The 24,640-nt window shown below is 42.5% G+C and overlaps 1 protein-coding gene across 5 annotated transcripts in view; it reads right to left on the reverse strand.

Annotated features, from left to right (window-relative positions):
- The window catches only part of Sbno1 (strawberry notch homolog 1), a 56,790-nt gene extending 35,116 nt beyond the window's left edge, over positions 1–21,674 (reverse strand). For 2 of the 5 annotated variants that reach the window (XM_038345106.1, XM_038345105.2), the window contains exons 1-9: positions 21,574–21,674; positions 11,327–11,455; positions 9,643–9,747; positions 6,944–7,256; positions 5,770–5,870; positions 3,577–3,673; positions 2,691–2,851; positions 1,072–1,205; positions 784–874 (exon numbers count right to left, since the gene is read on the reverse strand). In XM_038345106.1, coding sequence (XP_038201034.1) covers positions 784–874; positions 1,072–1,205; positions 2,691–2,851; positions 3,577–3,673; positions 5,770–5,870; positions 6,944–7,256; positions 9,643–9,747; positions 11,327–11,455 — 1,131 coding nt within the window. In that variant the 5' untranslated portion in view covers positions 21,574–21,674. The remainder of the gene's footprint in view (positions 1–783; positions 875–1,071; positions 1,206–2,690; positions 2,852–3,576; positions 3,674–5,769; positions 5,871–6,943; positions 7,257–9,642; positions 9,748–11,326; positions 11,456–21,573) is intronic. The other 3 variants (XM_038345107.2, XM_038345109.2, XM_038345108.2) reach the window with 3 other exon arrangements.
- Between the last annotated feature and the right edge of the window lie 2,966 nt (positions 21,675–24,640).

The following is a 24,640-nucleotide window of genomic DNA, read 5'->3' on the forward strand; positions in this document are numbered from 1 at the left end:
ACATTACTCAGAAATAAATCTTACCTAGACGTCAGTTTCATGTTTTGGTATTACAGTGCAATCATTCAAAACATAACTAAACACAACCTAACCAGAAAAGTCACAAAGTGAGTACCAGGACAGGCTCCAAAGATACACAGAGAAACCCTGTCTCAAAAATCCAAAACAAACAAACAAAAACAAAATAAAAAAACTCTAATCAGGGCTGGAGAGATGGCTCAGTGGTTAAGAGCATTGCCTGCTCTTCCAAAGGTCCTGAGTTCAATTCCCAGCAACCACATGGTGGCTCACAACCATCTGAGATGAGGTCTGGTGCCCTCTTCTGACCTGCAGACATACAGACAGAATACTGTATACATAATAAATAAATATTTAAAAAAAAAACTCTAATCACATTAAAATGTGTTTCATATCTAGATAACCACTTTCTTGTTTCTATACTAATACACAGTCCTTAAACTCAGTTATGCAAACTGAACAGTCATCTCTAGGCTGTACAATGTGACAGGCACACTACTTCTCTACACTGCACATGGACAGGCAGATGAACCTCTCTAGAAACCAAGACAAACAGAACACTGGAAACCAACAAAACAAATTTCATTATACCAGGGACCGTGCCTACTTTGTCGGCCATTAGACACACCCAGGGCCTAGCATGTGTTGTATGGAATAGCTCACTGAGTCCTTGGAACAAAATCACACAAAAAAAGTTGTCGCATTTTCATAGACGAGTCTGTGTATGTTGACTGACAGTCCCATTGAAAAGGGAGGCTTCCGTACCTTATTTAATGAATGGACCAAAATGTTTTTTGCTCCAATATCCTTTAAATCTCTTTCCGCATCATATTTTAAGTCATTTGATACACTAAACCTGTCAAAAAAAGACAAACCAAATTAAAATTGATTTGCATTTTTTCACAGAACTAGGAACAGTCAAGTCTTGACACAATATAAACACACACACACACACACACACACACACGCACACTCACACACTCACTTAAACTTATCCTGCGGTGCTATATTAAAAGAAAACCAGGCCTCCTCAGCCCACACGGTGGAACTTACCACAGTGCTCTCTTTCTACTCAGCAAATAGTTCTCATATATGATCCCCGCTATCGTCCGGCCTTTGCCCACACCAGCACCATCACCTATTAAGAAGCCAGCACGATCTCCATTAGGGAGGAATGTTTCATGTTGCTAAAAAGGGAAAAGTTGAAAGAACAGGTGTCATTTTCTCATCAAAGTAACTGATAAGTTGCCTATCCTACTACCCAATGAAAACAGTCATGGAAATGTGTCATCATTACCCTTCAAGCACTTTGACCTAAGAGTGACTCCTAGCATGAATACTCTCTATATATAAGTACTACACTCTTTCCCTTTAGCCTGCTTAGCATCAAAGACAAGAAATTGGCAAGGTGGCTTCACTATTCCTTTAAATACCTGCTTGACGATTTGCCAACTTTGACACAATACTTAACCATGGGGGCAGTTGGCCACTCACAGCATTACTTATCCTACAGTAATGGAGTTAAAAACAAAACATCTTCAAGCATAATTGAAGTGAGTCCACTCACAAACTATATTACTAATAGTACTTGCACAGTGCATGACTGCCAATTTACTACCTTAAAGGTATGGGCATTCAAGTCTTTCCAGCAGGGAAAAAAGTGAGGAAACAAACATTCTTACATATACATCACATTCTTAAAAGTAGACATCTTAGATAAAAAAATAAATGAAGTCTTCATATTAATAATAACCGCTCCCAAAAAATATTTCCACATAAAATTCTAGGGTCATGACTCGTCATTTCCACCAGAGGACATTCTTAAGATCCCTGCTATACTTTCTCTTTTCCTAATATATAATCTGTATTTTCCTTCGAGACAGAGGTTCTCTGTGTAGCTCTGGCTGTCCTGGAACACACTCTGTAGACCAGGCTGGCCTCGAACTCAGAGATCCACCTGCCTCTGGCTCCCAGGTGCAGAGATTAAAGGTATGCAGCTCCACTGTCTGTCTAATATATTACTTTTTAAAAATTTTATTTCCAAGTTTTTTTGGCAAGAAAAATTTACCTTTATTAAAACTGTATTATATGGGGGTGGGAAAGATGGCTCAGTGGGTAAGGGCACTAAGTGTTCTTCCAGAGGACCTAAAATTTGATTCCCAGCACCCAGGCCAAGTGACTCAAAACTGCCTGTAAATAACTCTAGCTGAAGCGTGGAAAAATCAGACTTCCTCTTCTGGCCTCTGTCATTACCTGACACATGTGGAATACATTCATAAGACACACAAATACATACATATAAATACTAAAATAAACCAGGTATCGTGGTACACAAATACATAATAACCCTTAATCTCAACAGTCAGGAGGCTAAGGATCTTTGTGAGTTTGAGGCCAGCCTGATCTACACAGAGTCCCAGGACAGCCAGAGACTCATACCGAGACTCTGCCTTTCTTACTTCCTTTATTTATTTGTTTGTTTTTCAAAGCAGGGTTTCTCTGTAGCTTTGGAGCCTGTCCTAGAACTATCTCCTGTAGCCCTGGTTGACCTCGAATTCACAGAGATCCACCTGCCTATGCCTCCCACCCACCACTGCCCGGCTGATGAATAATTTTTTTTTCATTTTACTTTATATCAAGATAAACCATCAAACTTAGTAACTAAGAATTACCTGTGCTGCGTAGGTAACCGCCTCAAGCTGCAATGCTGAGAGCCAGCCATTATCAATGGTCTCTTCAGAGATGGAGGTTTTGTACCAAACATCAGGAGGTGTGACACTGGACAAAGAACTAGTCTCCACTACTGCATCAGGGTGACGCAGGCCAATTTTTACTAAACAAGAATTTTAGAATGTTTCATTTAAATCATTCTAGTAATATTTCCAATTTTATTACAAGATAGTACAAAATCAGTCTTATTACAGAGAAAATAGTAACTGTTGGGAACTTGTTGCCCCCAAGTCCCTGGCATCCATCCCAACCCCCTAGCCTGATAGTTGCATTGGTCTAGAATCCAAATCCCAGCAAGCCAGGACCTAATCCCCTCCCTGGAGGAGGGTAGGGACTACTCCCACAAGATATTTTAGTGGACTCCCAGAGGAGGAAGACGTGGTTCCCGGTTTCCATGTGCTCTCCACTTACCTGTCTCCCCGCCATACCCTCAACCACCGTATTTAATAAAACGATGGGCATTTTATTTTGGTTTGATCTGACCTAATTGGATTTCTTTGCACTGGCGGAGGCACTTGTCTTATGATTTTTTCCTACGAGTAACTAGTCACATTGAGCTTATATATAAAGTTACTAACTATAATATACTACTCACATTTGACTAAAATGATCTAACTATACAATTTAGAGACTGGTGATAAAATAATCTAGTTTAAAGCACACCACAGTCAGGGAGCAGAGGCAGTCAGACTTAGCTGGATATAGTAATGTGTACTACTAGTCCCATCTACTATGTGGGATGTAGTAGTACTAAATCTTAATTGTTTAAGAGATGATTAAGATCAAGAAAACCCAAGTCTTTCATTTTGACAAAACCTAAAGACATACATTTTATTGGCATGTACTCTGCGTAGGTCTCTGCATGACCCATTTCTTCCTCATCTTCTTCTTCTGGTTCATCCTCCTCTTTAACAACAGGAACCTTCTGTAACACAAAAGTACAATGAATCAGCTGGGCGGTGGTGGCGCACGCCTTTAATCCCAGCACTCAGGAGGCAGAGGCAGGCGGATCTCTGAGTTCGAGGCCAGCCTGATCTACAAGAGCTAGTTCCAGGACAGGCTCTAGAAACTACAGGGAAACCTTGTCTCAAAAAACAAACAAACAAAAAAAAAAAAAAAAAAAAAAAAAAAAAAAGTACAATGAATCTTAAGTCTAGAGACAAAGGGCCAGAGTCTATGGGACCTTTTTTCAACCTGCCAATACAAGGTACCAACTGTGTATTCTGTAAAATCTCAGTTCTTGCCTGTCTATCCAAAGGTGAGTGGCAATAATGGCAACCAACACACAAATGAGTCATCACAGCTACCATCTAGAATTACTTTGTCCCTCAATGCTCATAATCTCTCTCCAACCTCATCCTCCTTCTTCAATCCAGGACTTGAAAGAACAAGGAGTATGGGAACAAAAGGTGGGACACTTCAACGCACAAGCTATCAAACCAAGACTTTCGAGTACATACAAATATTAACAAAAATGACATTTCTGACAGGTTTTCTTTCCCATTGTAAATATTCCTCCAATCATCCTATCCACTCATGTGGGATGTCCTTCTGTGTATATGGTTGCTTTTATTGGATAGTGAATAAAGTTGTTCCGGCCAATGGCTTAGCAGAGTTAAAGCCAGAGATACAGAGAGAGAGTGGGCGGAGTCAAAGAGATACCATGTAGCTGCCAAAGAAGACAGATGATGGAACCTTACCAATAGGCCACAGCCTTGTGGTGATACACTGATCAATAGAAATGGGATAATTTAAGGTGTAAGAGTTAGTTAATAAGAAACCTGAGCTAAGAATCCAAACCATGTTGGAATTAATATAGCTTCTGTGTGATTATTTGGGTCTGGGCTGAAGGGAAATAAACGAGCAGTCTTCATTTACAATGCACCTGCCTTTCTTCCTGCCCATCCTCTACCAGGTACTTCTTCCTCTAGTGTGTTTATAACCTCACCTCCTCCATAGAATTCATGTCTTCTTTATTTTTTAAAATTATTTATCTCATTTTATGTGCATTGTCTATATGAAGAGATAAGATCTTGGAGCTACAGTCAGTTATGAGCTGCCATGCTGGATGCTTGGAATTGAACCCAGATCCTCTGGAAGAAATGCTCTTAACTGCTTAGTTATCTCTACAGTTCCTGCCATGTCTTCTATAAGCCCTGGCTCACTGACCTGTAAGCAAGACACCAGCTCCTCAGTGCCCATCAGTGTTTGTGTGCTTCCTTATGAATTCCTGTCAAAGTTCATCACACCCCTCCTCAATAAAGCCTACAGAATCATAATCATGACAGTGTCCCTTCCTCATAACCTAGAGCCTTTACTGTATATTTTTCCTTTAGTTTTAAAGAGTGTGCCATCACACCCGATACAGGTTGTACCTTTTCATGTCCCTTATATAGTTCCTTAAATCTAAATGGTGCCAAATAATGTTTACTGAAAGAGAACTCATGAAAGAAAGTCCTTTCAGACACTCATTGCACACACATACAGCCATTCAGAAACATGTCTCATGAACCTGAGCTTGGGTGCACAGCACTTCCACAGTTAAGGAAAAAGATTTTGTAACAACTCATCCAGATTACTGCATGATCAGACAGCTCCTACCCAGCTATTTATTTGGGTTTCAACAAGTTATCAAAAGTTTATGGCTAATTCCGTGCTGTCATTTTTTTTCCTGACTAGACATATGAATAAAAAAGGTCAGCCCCAGCCAGGCAGTGGTGGCACACACCACCCAGCACTCAGGAGGCAGAGGCAGGCGGATCTCTGTGAGTTCGAGGCTAACCTGATCTACAAGAGCTAGTTCCAGGTCAGGCTCCAAAGCTACAGAGAAACCCTGTTTCGAAAAACAAAAGGCAAACAAACAAAAAAGGTCAAAGGTCAACCCTGCAAACAACACCACGGCCCAGGAAAGATGCAAGTTCAGGCCTAAGTGTGATTTATTAGCCTACGTCCACTCAACAAGCTTTCTGAGAATATTTCTAAGGTAATTTTAGCCAAGTAATTTAACTATTTAAAACTCACCATGGTGGGGGAAAAACTCCTCATTTTCATGTCATTTATCCATATTCTTGCTACTTCTTTATTGGAAGATTCTTTTTTTACTGCACCATTACTGACATCAGCTGCAGGAAGAGAAGTGGATTAAATTTTACAAGTCTCAAATTCTTTTCCTCTAGTTTAAAAATTCAACAGTTTATTCATTTCAAAAAACATTATCTGCTGGGCGGTGGTGGCGCACACCTTCAATCCCAACATTCGGGAGGCAGAGGCAGAAGGATTTCTGTGAGTTCAAGGCCAGCTGATCTACAAAGTGAGTTCCAGGATAGCCAGGGCTGTCACACAAAGAAATTCTGTCTCAAAAACAAAAAACCTGGATATGGTGATGACAGGAGAATCCGGAGACACATTGGCTAGCCAGACTAGCCCAGCCTGTCTGATGAGTTCCATGATAGGATGGTGGTCAACATCCCCTCCCTGGATAGGAAGGGGCTGGTAGACAGGGCAGACACAGACACGGGGAGAGGTTTGCATCTGCCCTACCATGCACCTTTTACTTCTCTTCACAGCCCTAGCCCTCTTAGAAATATAACATATTCACTATCTTTCTTCAGTACAACACAAGCTTCTGGGGGGCAGCGATTTCAAGTTTTCCCCAGCAACACCTCAAAGTCCAGAAGGGAGCTGACAAAATACATTCAGTAGTTACTTATTCAGTGAGCAAAAGAGGTTTTATAGACTATAAAACCCACATTCTTAAACTGGGTAGTAGTAGCAAACACTTTTAATCCCAGCACTCAAAAGGCAGAGGCAGCCTTATCTATAGCCTGACTTTTAGGACAACCAGGGCTACACAAGAGAAACCATCTTGGGAATGGGGTGGGAGACCAAAAACCAAACCAAACCGAAAACAGAGCTAGAAAGCGAGCTCAGAAGCTAAGACAGTTTACTGCTCTTGTAAAGGACCAAGGTTCATGTCCCAGCACCCACAAGGCAGCTCACAAGAACTTGACTTGCAGTGAAATCAGATACCCTCCTTTTAGCCTTCATTGGTACTTTATGCATAAGGTACACATAAATATACTCACGACACACACTCAGAAAAAAATAATGAAAACACCCAAAACCACTTGTGAAACATACACACAAACAAAATAGTTTGTGAAAGCAGGCGTTCAAACAGCTGAAAACAACTTACTAGCTGCAGTCGCAACTGGTTGAGCAATGTTAGCAGGTGGTTTCAGTTTCATGAGTTCATTTAGACTATTATTTTTCAGTAAATCCTTCAACTGAACCTGGTCTTTTGAAGGAGCAGGGGGCAAGGCATTTCGTACTGCTGGTGCTGAGACTGAAGGGCGTGTGTTTGCCGTAGTCTGGATAAATTTTGTCAAAGTGATGGTTTGCCTATTGGTTGTTGCAGGTGGTGTTTTAGTCATTACAATTGTAGATCCCAAGGTCGGAAGTTGGTTTATTTGATTCAGCACAAATGTTGTAGTGGATGGAGGCTGCTGCTAGAAAAGAAAAAACACTTTACATACTCAATTTGACTCTGATAGTCTGCAGAGGTAAACCTGGTAATCCATTTAGAAATCTAAAACTAGATGCTAGACAGAGGGCACAAAATGGAAAGCTGCAGGCACAAGAACCTTGAATCTCCAGCACACAGACCACATGTCCATCAGGCAGTCATGCTCATCGGTTCACACCAATGCTCTGACAGCGACATGAGGCAGAGAGAGAGAGACCCGTCTCCAACAAGGTGAAAAGTGAAAACTGTCCTCTGACCACGTGCCTGCGGGGTACGTATGAGCTCAGAGTCAACATACATATAATCTAAACTTTATTCTATCCTTGTGTAACTAATGGTACTTTATTTCTACTTTAATGACTAGCTATAAATTATCAGGCTAAAAACACAATAATCAGGAAAGCGTGTGGTAGTAATTTGACACTATATAAGCATGAGAATAAAAATTATAATGAGAAGCTATTCCAATCTATCTGTGACTTACAATAACTCTAGACCTAGCAACAACAACAACAAAAAATTTATCCAACACTGCCCACCAGGAAGACAGCTCTAGGTAAATCATATAAATCACTTAAGACCCAGGTTTTGAGGTCAACTTTTTTTGCTACTGTTGCCAGGCATGGTGGCACACATCTTTAATTGTAGCACTTGGGAGACAAAGGCAGGTGGGTGGATCTTCTGGTTTGAGACCATCCTGGTCTAGAGAGAGAGTTCCAGGACAGCCAGGACTACCCAGAGAAGCCCTGTCTCAAGAAAATAGAAAGATTTCTATTGTCATTTTTTCTTTTAATCTGTATGGCTAGGGGTATGTGCAGGTTTCTATGGAAGCTAGAGGCACCAGAACCTCCTTGAGCTGCAGTTACAGACACATGACAGCTGCCCAATATGGGTAATTAATTCTGCAATAGCAATAGTTAACTGCTGAACCATCATTCAAGCCCTTTGAAGCCAACTTTCTGTTAATATTGCACTTCTTTTCGTTAAAAACAAAAACCTTTCAATTTTTCCCAAACGTGTGGAAGCAAGAGGGGAACTTGAGGGACTCAATTCTCTCCTTCTACTGTATGGCTCCCACGGATACTTGGGTCTTTTTCCCCCCCTGGGACAGGGTTTCTCTGTAGCTTTGGAGCCTGTCCTGGAACTAACTCTGTAGACCAGGCTGACCTCGAACTCAAAGAGATCCACCTGCCTCTGCCTCCCGAGTGCTGGGATCAAGGGTGTGCACCACCACCGCCTGGCTGATACTTGGGTCTTAAGGCATGGCAACAAGCATCTTTATCACTGATCCATCTCAAAGACCCAACACTGTCTTTCCTGTTCAATGCTGTTTGCCATCATACAGGTCACACTACATTTTAGAGTCTAAAGACAAGGATAACAGTCAGGTGAACACCAAATACTGGTAATTAGGTGGTTACTCTCAACAGTGCTGTTAGAAGGTGAAGCGAGAAGAAAGCAGGGAGGAGAAAAGAAAAAGCTGAGCACAGTGGCTCAAGACTGTGAGAGCCAAAGTTGGCAAAGAGATGTAGAATGTGTAGAAATTGAGTACAAGGCCAACATGACCTACATGAGACCCTATCTCAAAAATTTTAAAAATGAAATAAAAATAAAGCCAACTTGAAAATGCTATTGTCTTTAGCTTTAAAGTTACTATGTATTTCTGCATATCATTAGTGTGTATGTTTGTCCTTGTGCCACTGGGGATCATCCCAGGGCCTGGCATCTGCAAGGCTAGTCCTCCACCACTAAGCTACAATCTAGCCCCTTTCCATAACTCTTTCAATAAAATCTTCTAGACTGCTATTTACCACTTCAAGTATTTATTTTTTCTTTTGGTTTTTCAAGACAGGATTTCCTGTGCAACAGTCCTGGCTATCCTGAGACTCACTCTGTAGACCAGGCTAGCCTCAAACTCAGAGATTCACCTGTCTCTGCCTCCCAAATGCTGGAATTAAAGGTGTGCACCACCACTGCCCGACTTATTTACCACTTTTACACTAACAATACAAATTGACAAATTTCAACCAGTTCGACCAATAATTTTATATCCTTTGGATTTTGTTGATATTGGTTAAATTTGAGGCAAGGTCAAAAGAACTCTTTCTGTAAAGCACAATTAATCACATAAAAGCTATAGCAAAACAATTGACAAAAGCCAAGGCAGCAAACACTGAAAATAGTGAGGTAACATGTACATTCATCTCACCAATTTTGTTGTTTTTAATAATTTACAATACACTAGCATCCTCTGGTACATAGGGAAATCAAGGCTAGCCAGGGCTAAAGATCTTATTTAAAATAAAGTTATATTTTTGCCACCACCCTAAGCCATTCTAGAAGTAATACCAAATCTGAGTGGCTCTTACCCTCACATTTAACAGTGCAGGAGTAGACATTGTCTCTGGTTCTTGTTTAACAGGAACTGCTGCTTCTGTCTCCAAACCTAGTTCTAATGCACTAAGTGGCATCGACTGGAGAGAAAATACAGAGAAAGGATGGACAGCAGTGAATTCTGTTTCAAGAACAAGAGTTGCATTTAGTTTATTAAAAAGAAAAAAATGAAACTTCAGAGCTGGATTTTACCTGGGAGGTAGAGCACTTGCCTAGCCTGTTGAGTCCTTGGCTCAGACCCCAGTACCATACACACAAAAGATTTACAACCAAACAGGATGTACAATCACTAAACCAGTTATAACAGAATAATATTGGTCAGCATAAATCTCCACAACACTACAGAACTTTATTTTTATAATGTAAAGAGAAGTCACACACACAAAAAATTAACTCTCTTTCTATATGAATGCTAAGAAGTAAGAAAAGCAGTATCTTGGGGCTGGAAAGATGGCTCAGAGGTTAAGAGCACTGACTGCTCTTCCAGTAATCCTGAGTTCAATTCCCAGTCACCACATGGTGGTTCACAGATATCTGAGATCTGGTGCCCTCGTCTGGCCAGCAAGCATACAGACAGACAAAACACTGTATATATAATAAATATCTTTTTTTTTTTAAAAAAAAAAAAGGCAGAATCTTGGCTTTGATGCAAATAATATCTACTTCATTAAAAAAATAGCATAAAAGCAACATTCACAAGATTATTTTATTTATTTGTTTGTTTGTTATGTACACAGTGTTCTTGCATGTGTGCGTGAATGTCAGAAGAGGGCACCAGATCTCATTACAGATGGTTGTGAGCCAACGTGGGTGCTGGGAATTGAACTCAGGACCACTGGAAGTCAGTGCTCTTAACCTGAGTCATCTCTCCAGTCCCTCACGTGTATATTTAAAGTTAAGCTTTATTGCTGGGTGGTGGTGGAGTATACCTCTAATTCCAGCACTTGGAGGCAGAGGCAGGTGAAGCACTGTGATTTCAAGGCCAGTCTGGTCTACAAATTAAGTTCCAGGGCAGCCAGGGCTACAAGGAGAAACCCTGTTTAGAGCTGGAGAGATGGCTCAGAGGTTAAGAGAACTGGCTATTTTTCCAGAGGACCTGAGTTCAGTTTCCAGCAACTGTATGGTGACTTCACACTTTTAATCCCAGCTCTTGGGAGGCAGAGGAAGGCAGATTTCTGTGAGTTCGAGGACAGCCTGGTCCTACAAAAGCTAGTTCTAGGAGAAAAATCAAAAATAAATAAATGAATGAATGAATGAAATTAAAAAGAAAGAAAACCAGCTTAGAATCCTTCACAAAAAAGTTAAGGTCTACTTAATATTTTTTTCTAAAATGTTAATTAAAAAGCTGAGGCTATACATCAGCAGTGAAGTACTTATGCCAGGGTTCAATCATCAATACCACAATCAGGAAAAAAACTAATGCTAATAATAAATGACTCCAGGTGGTGGCAGTGCACGCCTTTAATCCTTTAATCCTAGGACTAGGGAGGCAGAGGCAGGCGGATCTCTGTGAGTTCAAGGCCAGCCTGGTCTACTGAGCTAATTCCAGGACACTAGGACTGTTGAAACCCTGTCTCAAAAACAAAACAACAAAAACAAAAAAGGACAATGGAAATTTCAAATTAGATGGAATTCCGGAGGATTTAGAAAACTTGTTACCTGTTGAACTGAAGGAGGAGTAGGAGTTGTGAGCCCAGCATCTCCACCATCAACATCAAAGAGGTCGTTCGGACTAATCCCACTCTCGCTCAAGGCAGCAAGCAGTAAATCTTGCCCTGGTTCCACCATCTTAGAACAAAGTGAAAAATATTAACTCGCTTCTAAACACAAACAATCCAACTTTTTCTATCAGAGCTGTTCATTCAGTACTTATGAAGAACCTGCTACATGTCGGAAAAAGAGAAAATCTTTGACCCCAGTAACCTCACACTAAAATGAAAGGACACAGAAATACAGCATTCAGAGCCAAGAGTCTCTTACTCCTTGGCCTTTTGACTAAGATCAAGAGTTTATTCCTAAACACTATGAAGCTGGGATTGGCAGTACATGCCTTTAATCTTAGCACTCAGGAGGCAGCAGAGGCAGGCTGCTCTCTGAGTCTGGAGCCTGCCTGGTCTACACGGTGAATTATATCTAGGGATATAAAAAAAAAAAAACACACACTACAAGGTCAAAGGAGACAAAAGTGAACTCTGCATAGGTTCCAAGGTAGATGACAATACTGAGTTCAGCGGAAGAAATAATCAGGAAGGCAAGTGTCTTCTGAACCCTGCATTCCAATTAACTGTAAATTCACATACCAGGGGCCCACACATGAGAAGGTTATGATCTGTGGCCTTACTCATCCTTCTACAATGATACAGGCCACTACTGGGTTTTCAGATGCAGGACAGCTTGGCGCAACAGTTTCTTATGTAGAAAGATTACTGACGGCAGTATAAGAGCAAACTGAGGGAACTCGGGAAGACATCCACTGCAGCAAGCACTGGGACTGCAGTGGCTAGGAGAAGGAAGACAAATATGTTCTAAGATATTTAGCAAAGAGACTATAGATTTAAAATTAAATCCAGGAGCTGGACCTGGCGGTGGCTGGAGGAACACACCTTTAATCCCTGCACTTGGGAGGTAGAGGCAGGCAGGCAAATCTCTGAGTTTGAGGCCAGAGAAACCCTGTCTTTTTAAAAACAAAAACAAAGCAAAACTCAAAAAAGAAGAAAAAGCCATGGGCTAGAAAGTTGGGTTAAGTGTTAAGAGCACTTTCCACTCTTCCAGAGGACCTAGATTCATTTACCAAATTACCAAATACATGCATACAAAATACCCATATGCATTAATTAAAAAATTTTAAATTTTAATTTTTCTAAATTACATATACATTCTTGTGGTAAGTTTTTCATAGGAAATATACACAATGTTACATACACAATATACCTCAGCTGTCTGATGCGTGACATCCTACACGAAGAGGGTTAGTTAGCAAAGCACCAAAACTGCAATCTAATAGACAGCAACTGTTAAAGAGACAGTAAACAGAGATCCTCAGCCCGGCCTGTCACATTTACCTGTGCACCATTTATATGGAAGGAAGTTCTTTTTTTTTTTTTTTTTTGAGGTTGAATATTTATTCAGGTGAGTTATGAAGGGGGAAGGGAGAGGGGTAGAGAGACAGAGAGAGAGACAGAAAAGGGGAAGCAGAGAAGTGGGGAGAGAGGCAGAAGCAAAGCTGCCTCTCCGAGAGGAAGATGGAAAAGAGAGTCTGGAAGGAAGTTCTAAGTCAGGTGAATATTCTTACTGAAACTGAAGGCCAGATCAACAAAGTTTTCTACAAAAATTTTCAGAGAAAGGAAAGGAAATCTGAGATAGAAAACCATCTTGGGGACTGGAGAGATGGATCAGCAGTTAAGAGCATTGCCTGTTCTTCCAAAGGTCCTGAGTTCAATTCCCAACAACCACATGGTGGCTCACAACCATCTGTACTGAGATCTGGCACCCTCCTCTGGCGTATGGGCATACATGGAGCATAGATAAATAAGACCTGGAACTAGAGGCCAGTCTGCTCTACAGAGTTCCAAGACAGTCAGGAGAACAAAGAGAAACTCTGTCTCAAAAAAGAAAGAAAAGAAACCTAAAGAAGTTCTGGCTCAGTACTGAGAAAAACAACAAAATAGGAAGGAACACAGTGTGAGACCCTTGGACCCACTAGGAATGATCTGAATGTTAGATGTATCTTTCTCATACAGGGATCTATCTATCTATGGAGCTTTCCAGGCAGTTTGGCACACATCTAGTCATTCTGTTCTGCAGGAAGCAAAAGAACAAGACAAAGCACTTAACCCATTCTCTAACTGCATTAAGCAACTCTTAGTATTTAATCATATCCCACATGCAACAGACTCACAGAACATCAGTGAAAGCCCTTGAAAACTGCACTGGTCAATCTCCTGGTTTTATGAAAGCAGCTTCATGGGGGGGGGGGGGGGGGGGATTTTACAATATAAATCCAAAACACTGCTACATGTAGAAATTGTCACTGTGTCTACCACGGAGTTCATATTTCAGGTGACAACAGCCAGGTAGCAATCTAACAAGCCTAACAATTACCACACAGTCATCAACTGTGAATGGACATCAAAAAGTTTCACTTTTGCCAAAAGCATATCTGAAGGCATACATGGAGAGGCTGGTATACGGAGCGCCTATAGAAACTGTACCACTTTGCCAGGGAATCCTGAGAAGCAATGTCACCCAAAAGAGCAGAAAGTACAGCACTCATTAACACCAACATCGACCCTATCAGCAGGGATGAGACAGAGGAGACTAGAGCTCTTCATGGGTCTGAGCAGATACAAGGGACATCATCTGCAAGGCAAGAGATCAGAAAGAACAGAGGTTCAAAACTGGGCACATCACCCAATAGTGCTCTAATACAGTCAAGTTTTAAAAAAAAAAAAAAACAAAAAAAACAAAAAACCGGGCAGTGGTAAGGCACACCCATTCACCCATTTAATCCCAGGACTAGGGAGGCAAGGGGGATCCTGTGAGTTCAAGGTCAACCTAGTCTAAAGAGCACCAAAGCTACACAGAGAAACCCTGTCTCAAAAAAAACCAAACCAAAACAAAACAAAAACTCAACTCAATTTCATCTTCAGACAGAACTAAGGACTAAGAACAACTAACTTCTGGAGGTGTTGTGTTGAATGTGTGAGCTAGCGAGAAAGTGAGTATAAGAGACAGAGAGGGCAGGCAAAATAATAACTGGGGGGGCTGGAGAGATGGCTCAGAGGTTAAGAGCATTGCCTGCTCTTCCAAAGGTCCTGAGTTCAATTCCCAGCAACCACATGGTGGCTCACAACCATCTGTTATCGGGTCTGGTGCCCTCTTCTGGCCTGCAGGCATACACACAGACAGAATATTGTATACATAATAAATATTTTTTTAAAAAAATAATAACTGGAGTGAATATTTGCAGCCGGGTTGTCTTTTCTTTTGACTACGCTGGCCTTGAAGTCAAAATCCTTCTGCATACTGTGATTACAGCTATGTGCTATGTCTTAAAATTTTTTATTAATGAGCAGTGTGTGGTGATACACACCTTTAATCCCAGCACCCAGGAGGCAGACAGATCTCCGAGAGTTTAAAGCCAATCTGATCTATAAAATGAGTTCCAGGTCAGCTAGGGACGTTACACAGAGAAACCCTGTCTCAAAAAAACAAAACAAAAAAATTTTTATTAATGGCCAAACACAGTGGTGAATGCCTTTAATCCTAGCACTTGGCATGCAGAGGCAGGCCGATCTCTGAGTTCCAAGCACCCTGCCTCAAAAAAAAAAAAAAAAAAAAAAAAAAAGGAGGTGTGCGCGCACAACAATGGGTTTGGCAGGGCACATGTGAAAAGTAAAGGAAAACTTTGTAAATCTCTGTTACCTTAACAGTGGGATCAATTTCAAGTTGTCAGGCTTTTGCAGTAAGCACATTTACTAAGCCGCCTCCCTGCCCTTAACTACTACTTTGATAAACCTGAGTATACAAAAAGATCCCTTTTCTTTTGTATAACTGCTACACCACTATACTTTCCAGACTAAAAACTTTTAATGACAGCAATCCATGTGTCTTAGTCAGGGTTTCTATTGCTGTGAAGAGACATTGTGACCACCACAACTCTTATTAAGGAAAACATTTAGTGGGGATGGCTTACAGTTCCAGTTATCATCATGGCAGGGAGCATGGTGGTCTACAGGCAGATGTGGTGCTAGAGAAGTAGCTGAGATCCTACATACTGCAGGCAAAGACAACTGAGCCACTGGCAGTATCCCGAGCACAAGAAACCTCAAAGCCTGCCCTTACAGTGACACACTTCCTCTAATAAGGCCATACCCACTCCAACAAAATCATACTAATAGTGCCACTCCCTATGAGTTTATAGGGGCCAATTACATTCAAACTCTCGCCATCTAATAATTCATTTCTAAAATAGTTCTGTAAGGTGATGGAGAGATTGCTAAGTGGTTAAGATCACTGACTGCTCTTACAGAGAACGTGGGATTTGATTCCCAGCACCTACAGAGCGGCTCAGAACCATCTTTCTTCTGGCCTCCTTGGGTACCAAGAACACATGTGGTATATATACATACACACAGGCAAACACCAATACACATAAAATATTAAAAAAAAATTAAATCTTTTTAGCCAGGCACCTTTAGTCCCAGCACTTGTGAGGCAGAGGCAGATAGATCTGAGTTCAAGTTCAGCCTGGTTTAGAGTGAGTTCCAGGATATCCAGGGCTACAAGAGAGAAATCCTGGGCTGGAGAGATGGCTCAGTGGTTAAGAGCATTGCCTACTCTTCCAAAAGTCCTGAGTTCAATTCCTGGCAACCACATGGTGGCTCACAACCATCTGTAATGAGGTCTGGTGCCCTCTTCTGGCCTGCAGGCACATGGACAGAATATTGTATACACAACAAATAAATATTTTAAGAGAGAGAGAAAGAGAGAGAGAGACCCTGTCTAGAAAAATCAAAACCAAAACAAAAAAACTTTAAAAAAAAGTTCTACAAAATACGACTTAAGTGTCTCACATCTAATTTATGCAGATAATCAGATATCTAAAGACAGCTGACAGACATTTCCAAATGTACATGGATACTATCACTTAGTATTTTTGCCTGAACAAATAACAAGCTGGGCATGGTGGTGAAAGTCTTTAGCTCAGCACTCAGAAGGCAGAGACAGGTGGACCTTTGAATTTGAGGCCAACCTGGTCTACAGAGTTCCAGGACAGCCTGGGCTACACAAAGATACCCTGTCTCAAAAAATAACCCACCATTTTTTTTTTTTTGAAACTCTTCTTAAATAGCATAGGGACACCTGGCAGCACAGGCCTAAGATCCTAGCTACTCAAGAGACTGAGGCAGATAGATCACCTATTCAAACCAGGCTGAGCTATAGAGTTCAGGACAGTCTGCACGTTTTAGTAAAAGCCTCCTTCAAAATAAACACCACAAAGGGGTCTGTGGGCGCTGCTCAGTGTTAAAGAAGCAGGCCATCATGGTCCAAATTCCTAAATTCAAATTACCAAGAGACACAGAAAGACAGAAAGTCACAGGCACACACCTCACTTTCAAAGCATGCCTGAAGCCTTGGCTTCAGTTCTCCATCAGACCAGACTGAAGACTGGCATTTAGTTTAATAATCTGAGGAAGCCTGCAACGCCAGCACTTACAAAGTGAAGGTAGAAGGATTAAGACATCCAAGGTAATGTTCAACTATATAAGGAGTTCATGGCTAACCTGAGGCACATATGACCCTGAAAAACTAACAGGGCCAAATGTGTAATGCACACTTTTAATCCCAGCACTTGGGAGGCAGAGGCAGGTGAATCTCTTGAGTGGAGGCCACCCTGGTCAACAAAGTGAATTCTAAGACAGCCAGAGCTATTACAAAGAAACCCAGCCTCAAACAAACAAATAAATAAAATTACACCCACAGGTGTGTACAGACGCACACTTTTAATCTCAGCACTCAGGAGGTAGACAGGTGGATCTCTTTTGAGTTTAAGGCCAGCCTGGTCGACAGAGTGAGTTCCAGAACAGCCAGGGCTATGTAGAGACCCTGTCCGGAAAAAAAGAAAGAAAGAAAAAAGAGAGAAAAAAGAAACAAGAAAAATGGAGAAGGGAAAGCAAAATTCTTTATCACTAATACCTCAAATTCAATTGGCTGATACCTCTTTTTTTAGTTAAGTTTTTTTGAGGCAGAGTATCTCATGTGGCTAAGGGTGACCTTCAATTCCTAATCCTGTATGCACCCCCCAGTGCTAGGATTATAGTCACACACTCTGACACCTTTAATAATTTTTATAGATAGGTTTTTCTTTCCATCCTCCACACTACCCAAGAGTATCTTTTTGTCACAAAGGAGCTAAAGCCTAGAGAGGGGAAGAATGCAACAAGGTAACAAGTATACAAGTTTGGAATCCAATTCTAAACCCAGGAGACCAATACCTAACTTCTCTACACCCCTGTCCTTCCCAGCCCAATGGGTGGCCTCCATATTCACAGGCTCAACATTTCCGTGTTCAATGGAGAAGGTGGCACGTGAATCCCACACTTAGGCCAGCTAGTCTACACAGGAACTTCCAAGCCAGCCAAGGCTACATAGTGAAACCTTCCTTTCTTATTTTCAAAAAGAAAAAAACAAACTTCAATAGACAATAAAAATACTGCATGAACACACATACTACACACTAGGTAATTAGTGCCAATAGCTCCTCATACATCATATATACCTACTAGGTACTGTAAACAATCTGGAGACAAAGGGCCTACCTTACATGCAAACGTGACACTACCACAAATGGGACTTAAGTGCCTACAAACTTTTGCTATTTTCTGGAGTCTTGAGCTGATCCCTTTAGATACCAAGAGGCTACTACTGCACCACTAGTGTTTTCTATCTGTGGTTGACAATTTAATTGTAAACTGTCAAAGTAGTTTACAGTATTATAATCAACAAAATCAAATATTAGAGTATAGTAAACCATTCCAAAGCACACAGGTATCAAGAGCAACATTTTATGAGATTTTGTGTTTTATGCACTAGCATTAGGTCACAAACATTTCCTACTGTAGAATATAATAAAACCATTTGGAAATAGTCTTCTATTTTGTTATACCCCAACAAGTAAGTTTATCTGATATGTTTTGAGCTACCTTTAACTCTGACTTCCTCCTCTTCAAGAACCTGACCATTAGTTGGCCTTTAATCCCAACATTAAGGAGACAGAGGCAGGCAGATCTCTTTGGGTTCGAAGCCAGTCTGGTCTACAGAGGGAGTCCCATGACAATCAGAGTTATTACAGAGAGAAACCCTATCTGGAAAAACAAAACAAGAACCCTTCCATTCATAAAATATTCTGTGGCATTTCAACCATTGTCCTAAAGCTGGACAAATTAAAACCTTATCAAAGTGGATCTGCAAATCAGCATATAAAAACCACAATCATGGGGCTGGAGACATGGCTCAGTGGTTAAGAGCACTGCCTGCTTTTCCAAAGATCCTGAGTTCAATTCCCAGCAACCACATGGTGGCTCACAACCATCTGTAAATGAGTTCTGCTGCCCTCTTCTGGCCTGCAGACATACAGACAGAACATTGTATGCATAATAAATATTTTAAAAATTCCCAAAAAAAACCCACAGTCATTTTATTTATTAGGAAAACCTCTCAGAAACTATCTTTATGTGAACTTTTTTTAAAAAAAACTATTTTATAGCCAGGCACAGTGGTGCACACTTTGAAACTCAAGAACTCAGAAGGCAGCAGCAGGCAAATCTCTGAGTTCAAGGCCAATCTGATCTACATAGTGAGTTCCAGGACAGCCAGAGGTACAAAGTGAGACCCTGTCTCAAAATAATAACAACAATAATAATTACATTTATTAGAGAAGGTGCACGGTGCTATGGCTCCCATGTGTGGAGGTCAGAGGACAACTGTTCTCTGCTTCCACCATGTGAATCCCAGTAATCAAACAGTAGTCAGACTTAGTAACAGTGTCTCAACCAGCTATGCCATCGCAGTAGCCTCTTTAGATGACCCTTAAAGGTAGGCAAGCAAAGCTCGGGGGTCTACTATACCTCTTGAGAAACTACTTGGCAGGATCAGACCAGTGTATTCTTACCCTTGCCAGGTAGCAAGCCTCACCTCAAAGTTCAACTTAAACACCGAAAAGCACCAAAGCCACATCTAAACATGGATGAGGTCTTTGAAGCACAACTTTTCTAAAGCATATAAACCACTGGACATGATAACAGTGCAGGTCTACAAGTCCATCATCAGGGAAGCTGTGACAAGAAGATCTTGAGTTGGAAGCCAGCCCGACTACATAAGGAAATTATAAGGAGTCAGTCTCAAAAATAAAAGCCTTAAAAAATAAAAAGCTTATCAAGGGTCTCACCGGGCAGTGGTGGCGCATGCCTTTAATCCCAGTACTCAAGAGGCAGAGGCAGGTGGATCTCTGTGAGTTCGAGGCCAGCCTGGTTTACAAGAGCTACTTCCAGGATAGGTTCCAAAGCTAAAGAGAAACCCTGTCTCGAAAAACAAACAAAAAAGAGAACCAAGAGTCTCAGTTGGATGGTGGTGGCACTCAACTATAACAGCAGCACTCGGGAGGGGAGAAGAAGGCAGGCAGATCTCTGAGCGTTCATGGTTAATCTGGTCTAGAGTGAGTTGACAGTCGGGTCTAGAGAGAAACCCCGTCTCAAAAAATGAAAACAAAAAGCAAAAGCACACACACCACATTGGCCATTTTTAAGCAGTAACTTCAGAGAACTTAAGACTTTTATAAAAGTGCATAACATAAAATTCTTGAATGAACCAATAAACGTAGGCTCTTTTTTTAAAAAACATTTATAAAGCAACTAAAGTGAAGTTGGACTTAAAATTCTAAAGGGAGTTGCACGGAATGAAGTTAAACTGCAAGCAAAAGCCAGAAGAAAGAAGTCCTCTCTCACTACTTGGGAAAAGACTTTATATAAAGATGGAAATTAACGTTCCTGTACTATCAGAATTAATGTCCCACTTAAGTCACCAGCGGCGAATGCCAGTTCAGCCTAGAAATTCTTTGTAAACCCATCGTTTGCATAATAATTCTTTCCCCAATGCTATGAAAACCAACCCTAACTTTGGGGCCTTAAGACTGTTAACCGATAGAACTCTATGCAAATGCTAAATAAGGTGACGGCCCTAGGACACTTTGGGTTTGACAGGTCGCTGGACCCTCCCAGATGACTCTTTGGAAGCCTTCTTCCCCACCTTTAATTCTCAAAGTCTAGAGAAAATAAACATTTTACTCAAAATATCCTGCAAACAATCGACGTTTAAAGGTCAAAGGGGACCCGTTTTTAACCTTCCCTCAACACGTGTTCAGCACAAACTTCCGGGTGCAGCTACAATTGGCTGCGCAATTCAATGGATTAAAACGATGCTCTCTTGGGCTCTCATTTTATCTCCAATCTTGCCTCCTCGCGCACGCTTCTCAACCAGCGACTCCCCCAAACAAAAGCATCCCACAGCAAACGGAGCAATTACATGAAAGGAGCTTTCTACATAGGAGCATCAAGTTAGTGGTCCGCAAACATTAACCAAACTGAAGCACAAAGCCGGGATATAAAGGGGAGGAGCTGGATGCCGGGGTCAGGAAAGCAACAAACACACCGTTTCGGACAAATCCAAGGCTACGAAGCCGTGGAGCCCATCCCACGCCACTACCGGGAAAACACCAGCAGACACCGCTTTGAGGAACTTGGGTGCTCACTACACCCACCACTACTAAGGTGAGCAGATGTCCAACCGCCATCGCCCTCCTCACGGATTGCGCTCAGAGTCTGAAGCTGCACTCACTTCAGGGAAAGCTAAAGTCGCCACGGCGAGGCATGAGGGTGTCCCCCACGAGTCCCACGCACCCCACCCGCCAGGGACCCAGGTTCAGGAAGGGCATCCCGGTGTGGCCCACCCGTTCCCGAAATAGGGGTAATGGGCCGGAGGGACTCGAGCAGGGTCTCCGCCTCACTTTCACCGCTCGTCGCGGGTCTGTAGGAGGGGAGAAGGCGAGGGACGCGATCGCCCGTGGAGCCGCCGTGCGCAGGGCCGAGCTGCCCGGCCTCGGAGCTGCTATCCGGCTCGGGACAGCGGGACTCCCACAGAGACGGCGCTGCCTGGCGGAGGACGCCGAAACCAACGGGGCGGCCAGCAGTATGAGAACGAGCAGCGGGCTAGCGAGGCCCGGGCAGCCGTGAATTGCGCGCCTCCCCCCACAACCGGCCCCACACGGACCCCGAGGAGCGCTGGTGGGAGTGGGAGGCTGTCCGGACGGACGAGCGTGAAAGGAGAAAAGGACTGAGAGAAGGACTTACTTTACCCGCCGGACCCGACGCCAGAATAGCTTCTCCCGGTCCGTGAGCGCGTGAGGAGCCGGAGGCAACAGGAGCGGAGGCGGCGGCGGCGGCGGCGGCGGCGGCAGAGGCAGAAGCGGCGTCCGGCTCTGCCTACCTCCCCGCCGCCATCTTGACGCCCCTCCTCCCGACCCCCCGCCCCGCAGGAAGAGGGGGCGGGGCGACGGATCAGGTGCCGCGCGCACGCAGCGCGCGCCACGCCCCCACGTGACTCCCTCCCCCCATCCCTTTTCCGCCCCGCCTCCTTCCTAGGTGAAAGAAGCCGATTCGCCCCCCCCATCTTGACCGCCCCCTCTGCCTTCGCCACCAAAACCGGATTCCGCCAGGTCCCGCTACCCTGGTACCAGTGATGGGATCCAAGAGAATTCCGGAACCCAAACGGTCCATTACCGCGGCTCCGGGGTGGGAGAAGGGAGAGGGGGCCGGGTTTCCGAGAAGGGGGAGGGGGCAAGGCGAAGGCGGCCTAGGACAGTCACGTGTCCACTGCTTCCGCCGCCGCTAGCTGAGACCTCGCGAGAATACCGTTTCCCCACCCGTTCTATTCCGTGGGCTGTCGGGAAGAAGGTCGCCTTCTCCTGGGTGCCACCGGCAGGTCAGACTGTGCGTCTGCGCGCATGCGCCCCACACCTGCTGTCGTAGTCTGGCTAGTAAAGCCCCAGGGCTATTTTCAGAACCTTGGCTTTGGGTAGCTACGAGCCGTCCAGTCCTTGTGGAGTTTCTGACACTGACGAGCTCTTCATTGAGCATGCAAGAAAAAAAATTAACGTAGTCATTGTTCTGAAGCTCGCTTGAGCTTTATTGAACTTGATTGACTCGTAAACCGCAGTGAGCCTCTGGGCTCGTCCATGGTTATTATCTCATGTAGAACAGAGCTGGACGGTCCCATTCTAGACTCTTCTGCATCCACCATTGCTGCATACCAGGCCTTTCACTGTAGCTCTTTGCTTGTTCATTTTCATGTTTTCATTATTCAGACTAACACATTAACTTCTTGGTCACCCTTTGACAAGTCTTTCTGAGAATGCAGCTTGACGCCGTTACTTAGATGAAAGGCATGCCTGGGCTTTTCTTACCCCCTTATGGCTGAGCATCTTTTTCGCCCTGTGCTGAAAACAAACTACACTTTCGTTTTGACCGTTGAGTGTGTGAACTCAGCCGGGCAGTGGTGATACACACCTTTAATCCCAGCACTTGGGAAACAGAGGTAGGCTAGTCCCTGAGTTATAGGCCAGCCTGATCTAAAAAAAAAAAGTTCCAAGTCAGGTTACACAGAGAAAAATGTGTGAGTTCTTCCAGAAAATTATGGGCATGTGTTCTAGGTTTTTGTTTGTTTGTTTGTTTGTTTCTGTTGCTATGATACTATGATAGAACAATCACCAAAACCAACTAGAGAAAGGAAGGGCTTATTTCATCTTACATTTTACAATCCATCATCCACGCAAGCCAAGGCAGTGTATGGAAGCAGAAACTGAGGCACAGATTCTAGAGGAGTTCAGCTGCTTACTGGATTGCTTTTTATAAAGCTGGGCTCTCCTACACCAATTGAGAAAATGCCCCCACATGCACTCATCCCTGCTATGAGGAGATATGCAATGAATCTTTTTGAATTTTTTCAACTTCAGTAACCAGTAAATACTTGCTAAGCATGTGGGAGCTAGGGTCTGGAGGAGAACCAAATGGTGAGTTTTGAACAGAATTTTTCACTACTAAAACAATTCTTAGCCTTTTGCTGTTGTTTGTATGTATTTATTAAGCTAAAAACTGTTAAGACACCAAATATGCCTTACATGCATTATTTAGAGTTAGTAATTGAATCTGCACAAGCATAGTATAAGATAGGATCATCATCATTGGTATTTTATAGGTAAGAAAATAAGGCAAAAATATTATGTCAGTTGATTTAAGAAAAGAAACAGAGAGCAAGTGGGTGCCCAGGATTCTTGTTACAGAACTAGGTCCAAATGCTACTTAACATTAATATTAAGGTCTGTATCAGGTGAAAGTTTACAATTAGGAAATGGTTGTACCAAAATTGTAATTGGTTGAAATAGGTATCCCTCTAAATTAAAAATTTTTTAACTACAAAGATGGACATTGGTTTCTTTCTCAGTAAGTGCTCTTCCTTCTTCCCATATTATGGAATGCATATTTAACTCTGTAAGATTTGTAGTGGATCATTTTTAAAGAAACTAATAAAAATGGGCCTATAATTTCAAAAGAAAAAAAAAGCTCCCACAGAGTTCCTTATCCACCACTCTATCGGAGGCAATTCCTCAGTTGAGATTATCTTTTTGCCAAGTATGTCTAAGTTTAGGTTAAGTTAGCAAAAACTATGGCAGTGCAGAAAGCACATATAGTAATAGTAAGTATTCTTTGTATGCATACATTTGTATTGTAAATGTGGTTTTTGTTTTGGTTGTTTGGTTTTTGTATTGTTTTTTTTAATTTATTTATTTTATTAGGTATACAGTGTTCTGACTTTGTGTATGTTTGCATGACAGAATAAAACACCAGCTCGCATTACAGATGAGTGTGAGCCACCATATGGTTGCTGGGAGCTGAACTCAGGACCTCTGGAAGAGCAGTCAGTGCTCTTAACCACTGAGCCATCTCTCCAGCCCCTATTTTTTTTATTGTATTGATATTTATTGAGCTCTTCATTTTTTTAATATTTATTATGTATACAATATTTTGTCTGTGTATATGCCTGAAGGCCAGCACCATGTGGTTGCTGGGAATTGAACTCAGGACCTTTGGGAGAGCAGGCAATGCTCTTTACCCACTGAGCCATCTCTCCAGCCCTGAGCTCTTCATTTTTCTCTGCTCCTCTCCTTACCTCTCCTACCCTGTAGCAAGCGGTCGGGCGGCAATTGGAAATAACCAAAACTAGCCTTGTCCGAAATAATCAGCTTTAATAAAGGAAGGAAGTGGGGCAAACTTACAGAGCCAAGGTTCCAGCGAAGAGCAGCGAACTAAGAGGAAGAAGAAGGGGGCTCCTACCCCAAACCCGGTTCTTGTCAAGGTATGT

This window comes from Arvicola amphibius, chromosome 10 (genome assembly GCF_903992535.2).
Source record: "Arvicola amphibius chromosome 10, mArvAmp1.2, whole genome shotgun sequence".
Classification (NCBI taxonomy): Eukaryota; Metazoa; Chordata; class Mammalia; order Rodentia; family Cricetidae; genus Arvicola; species Arvicola amphibius.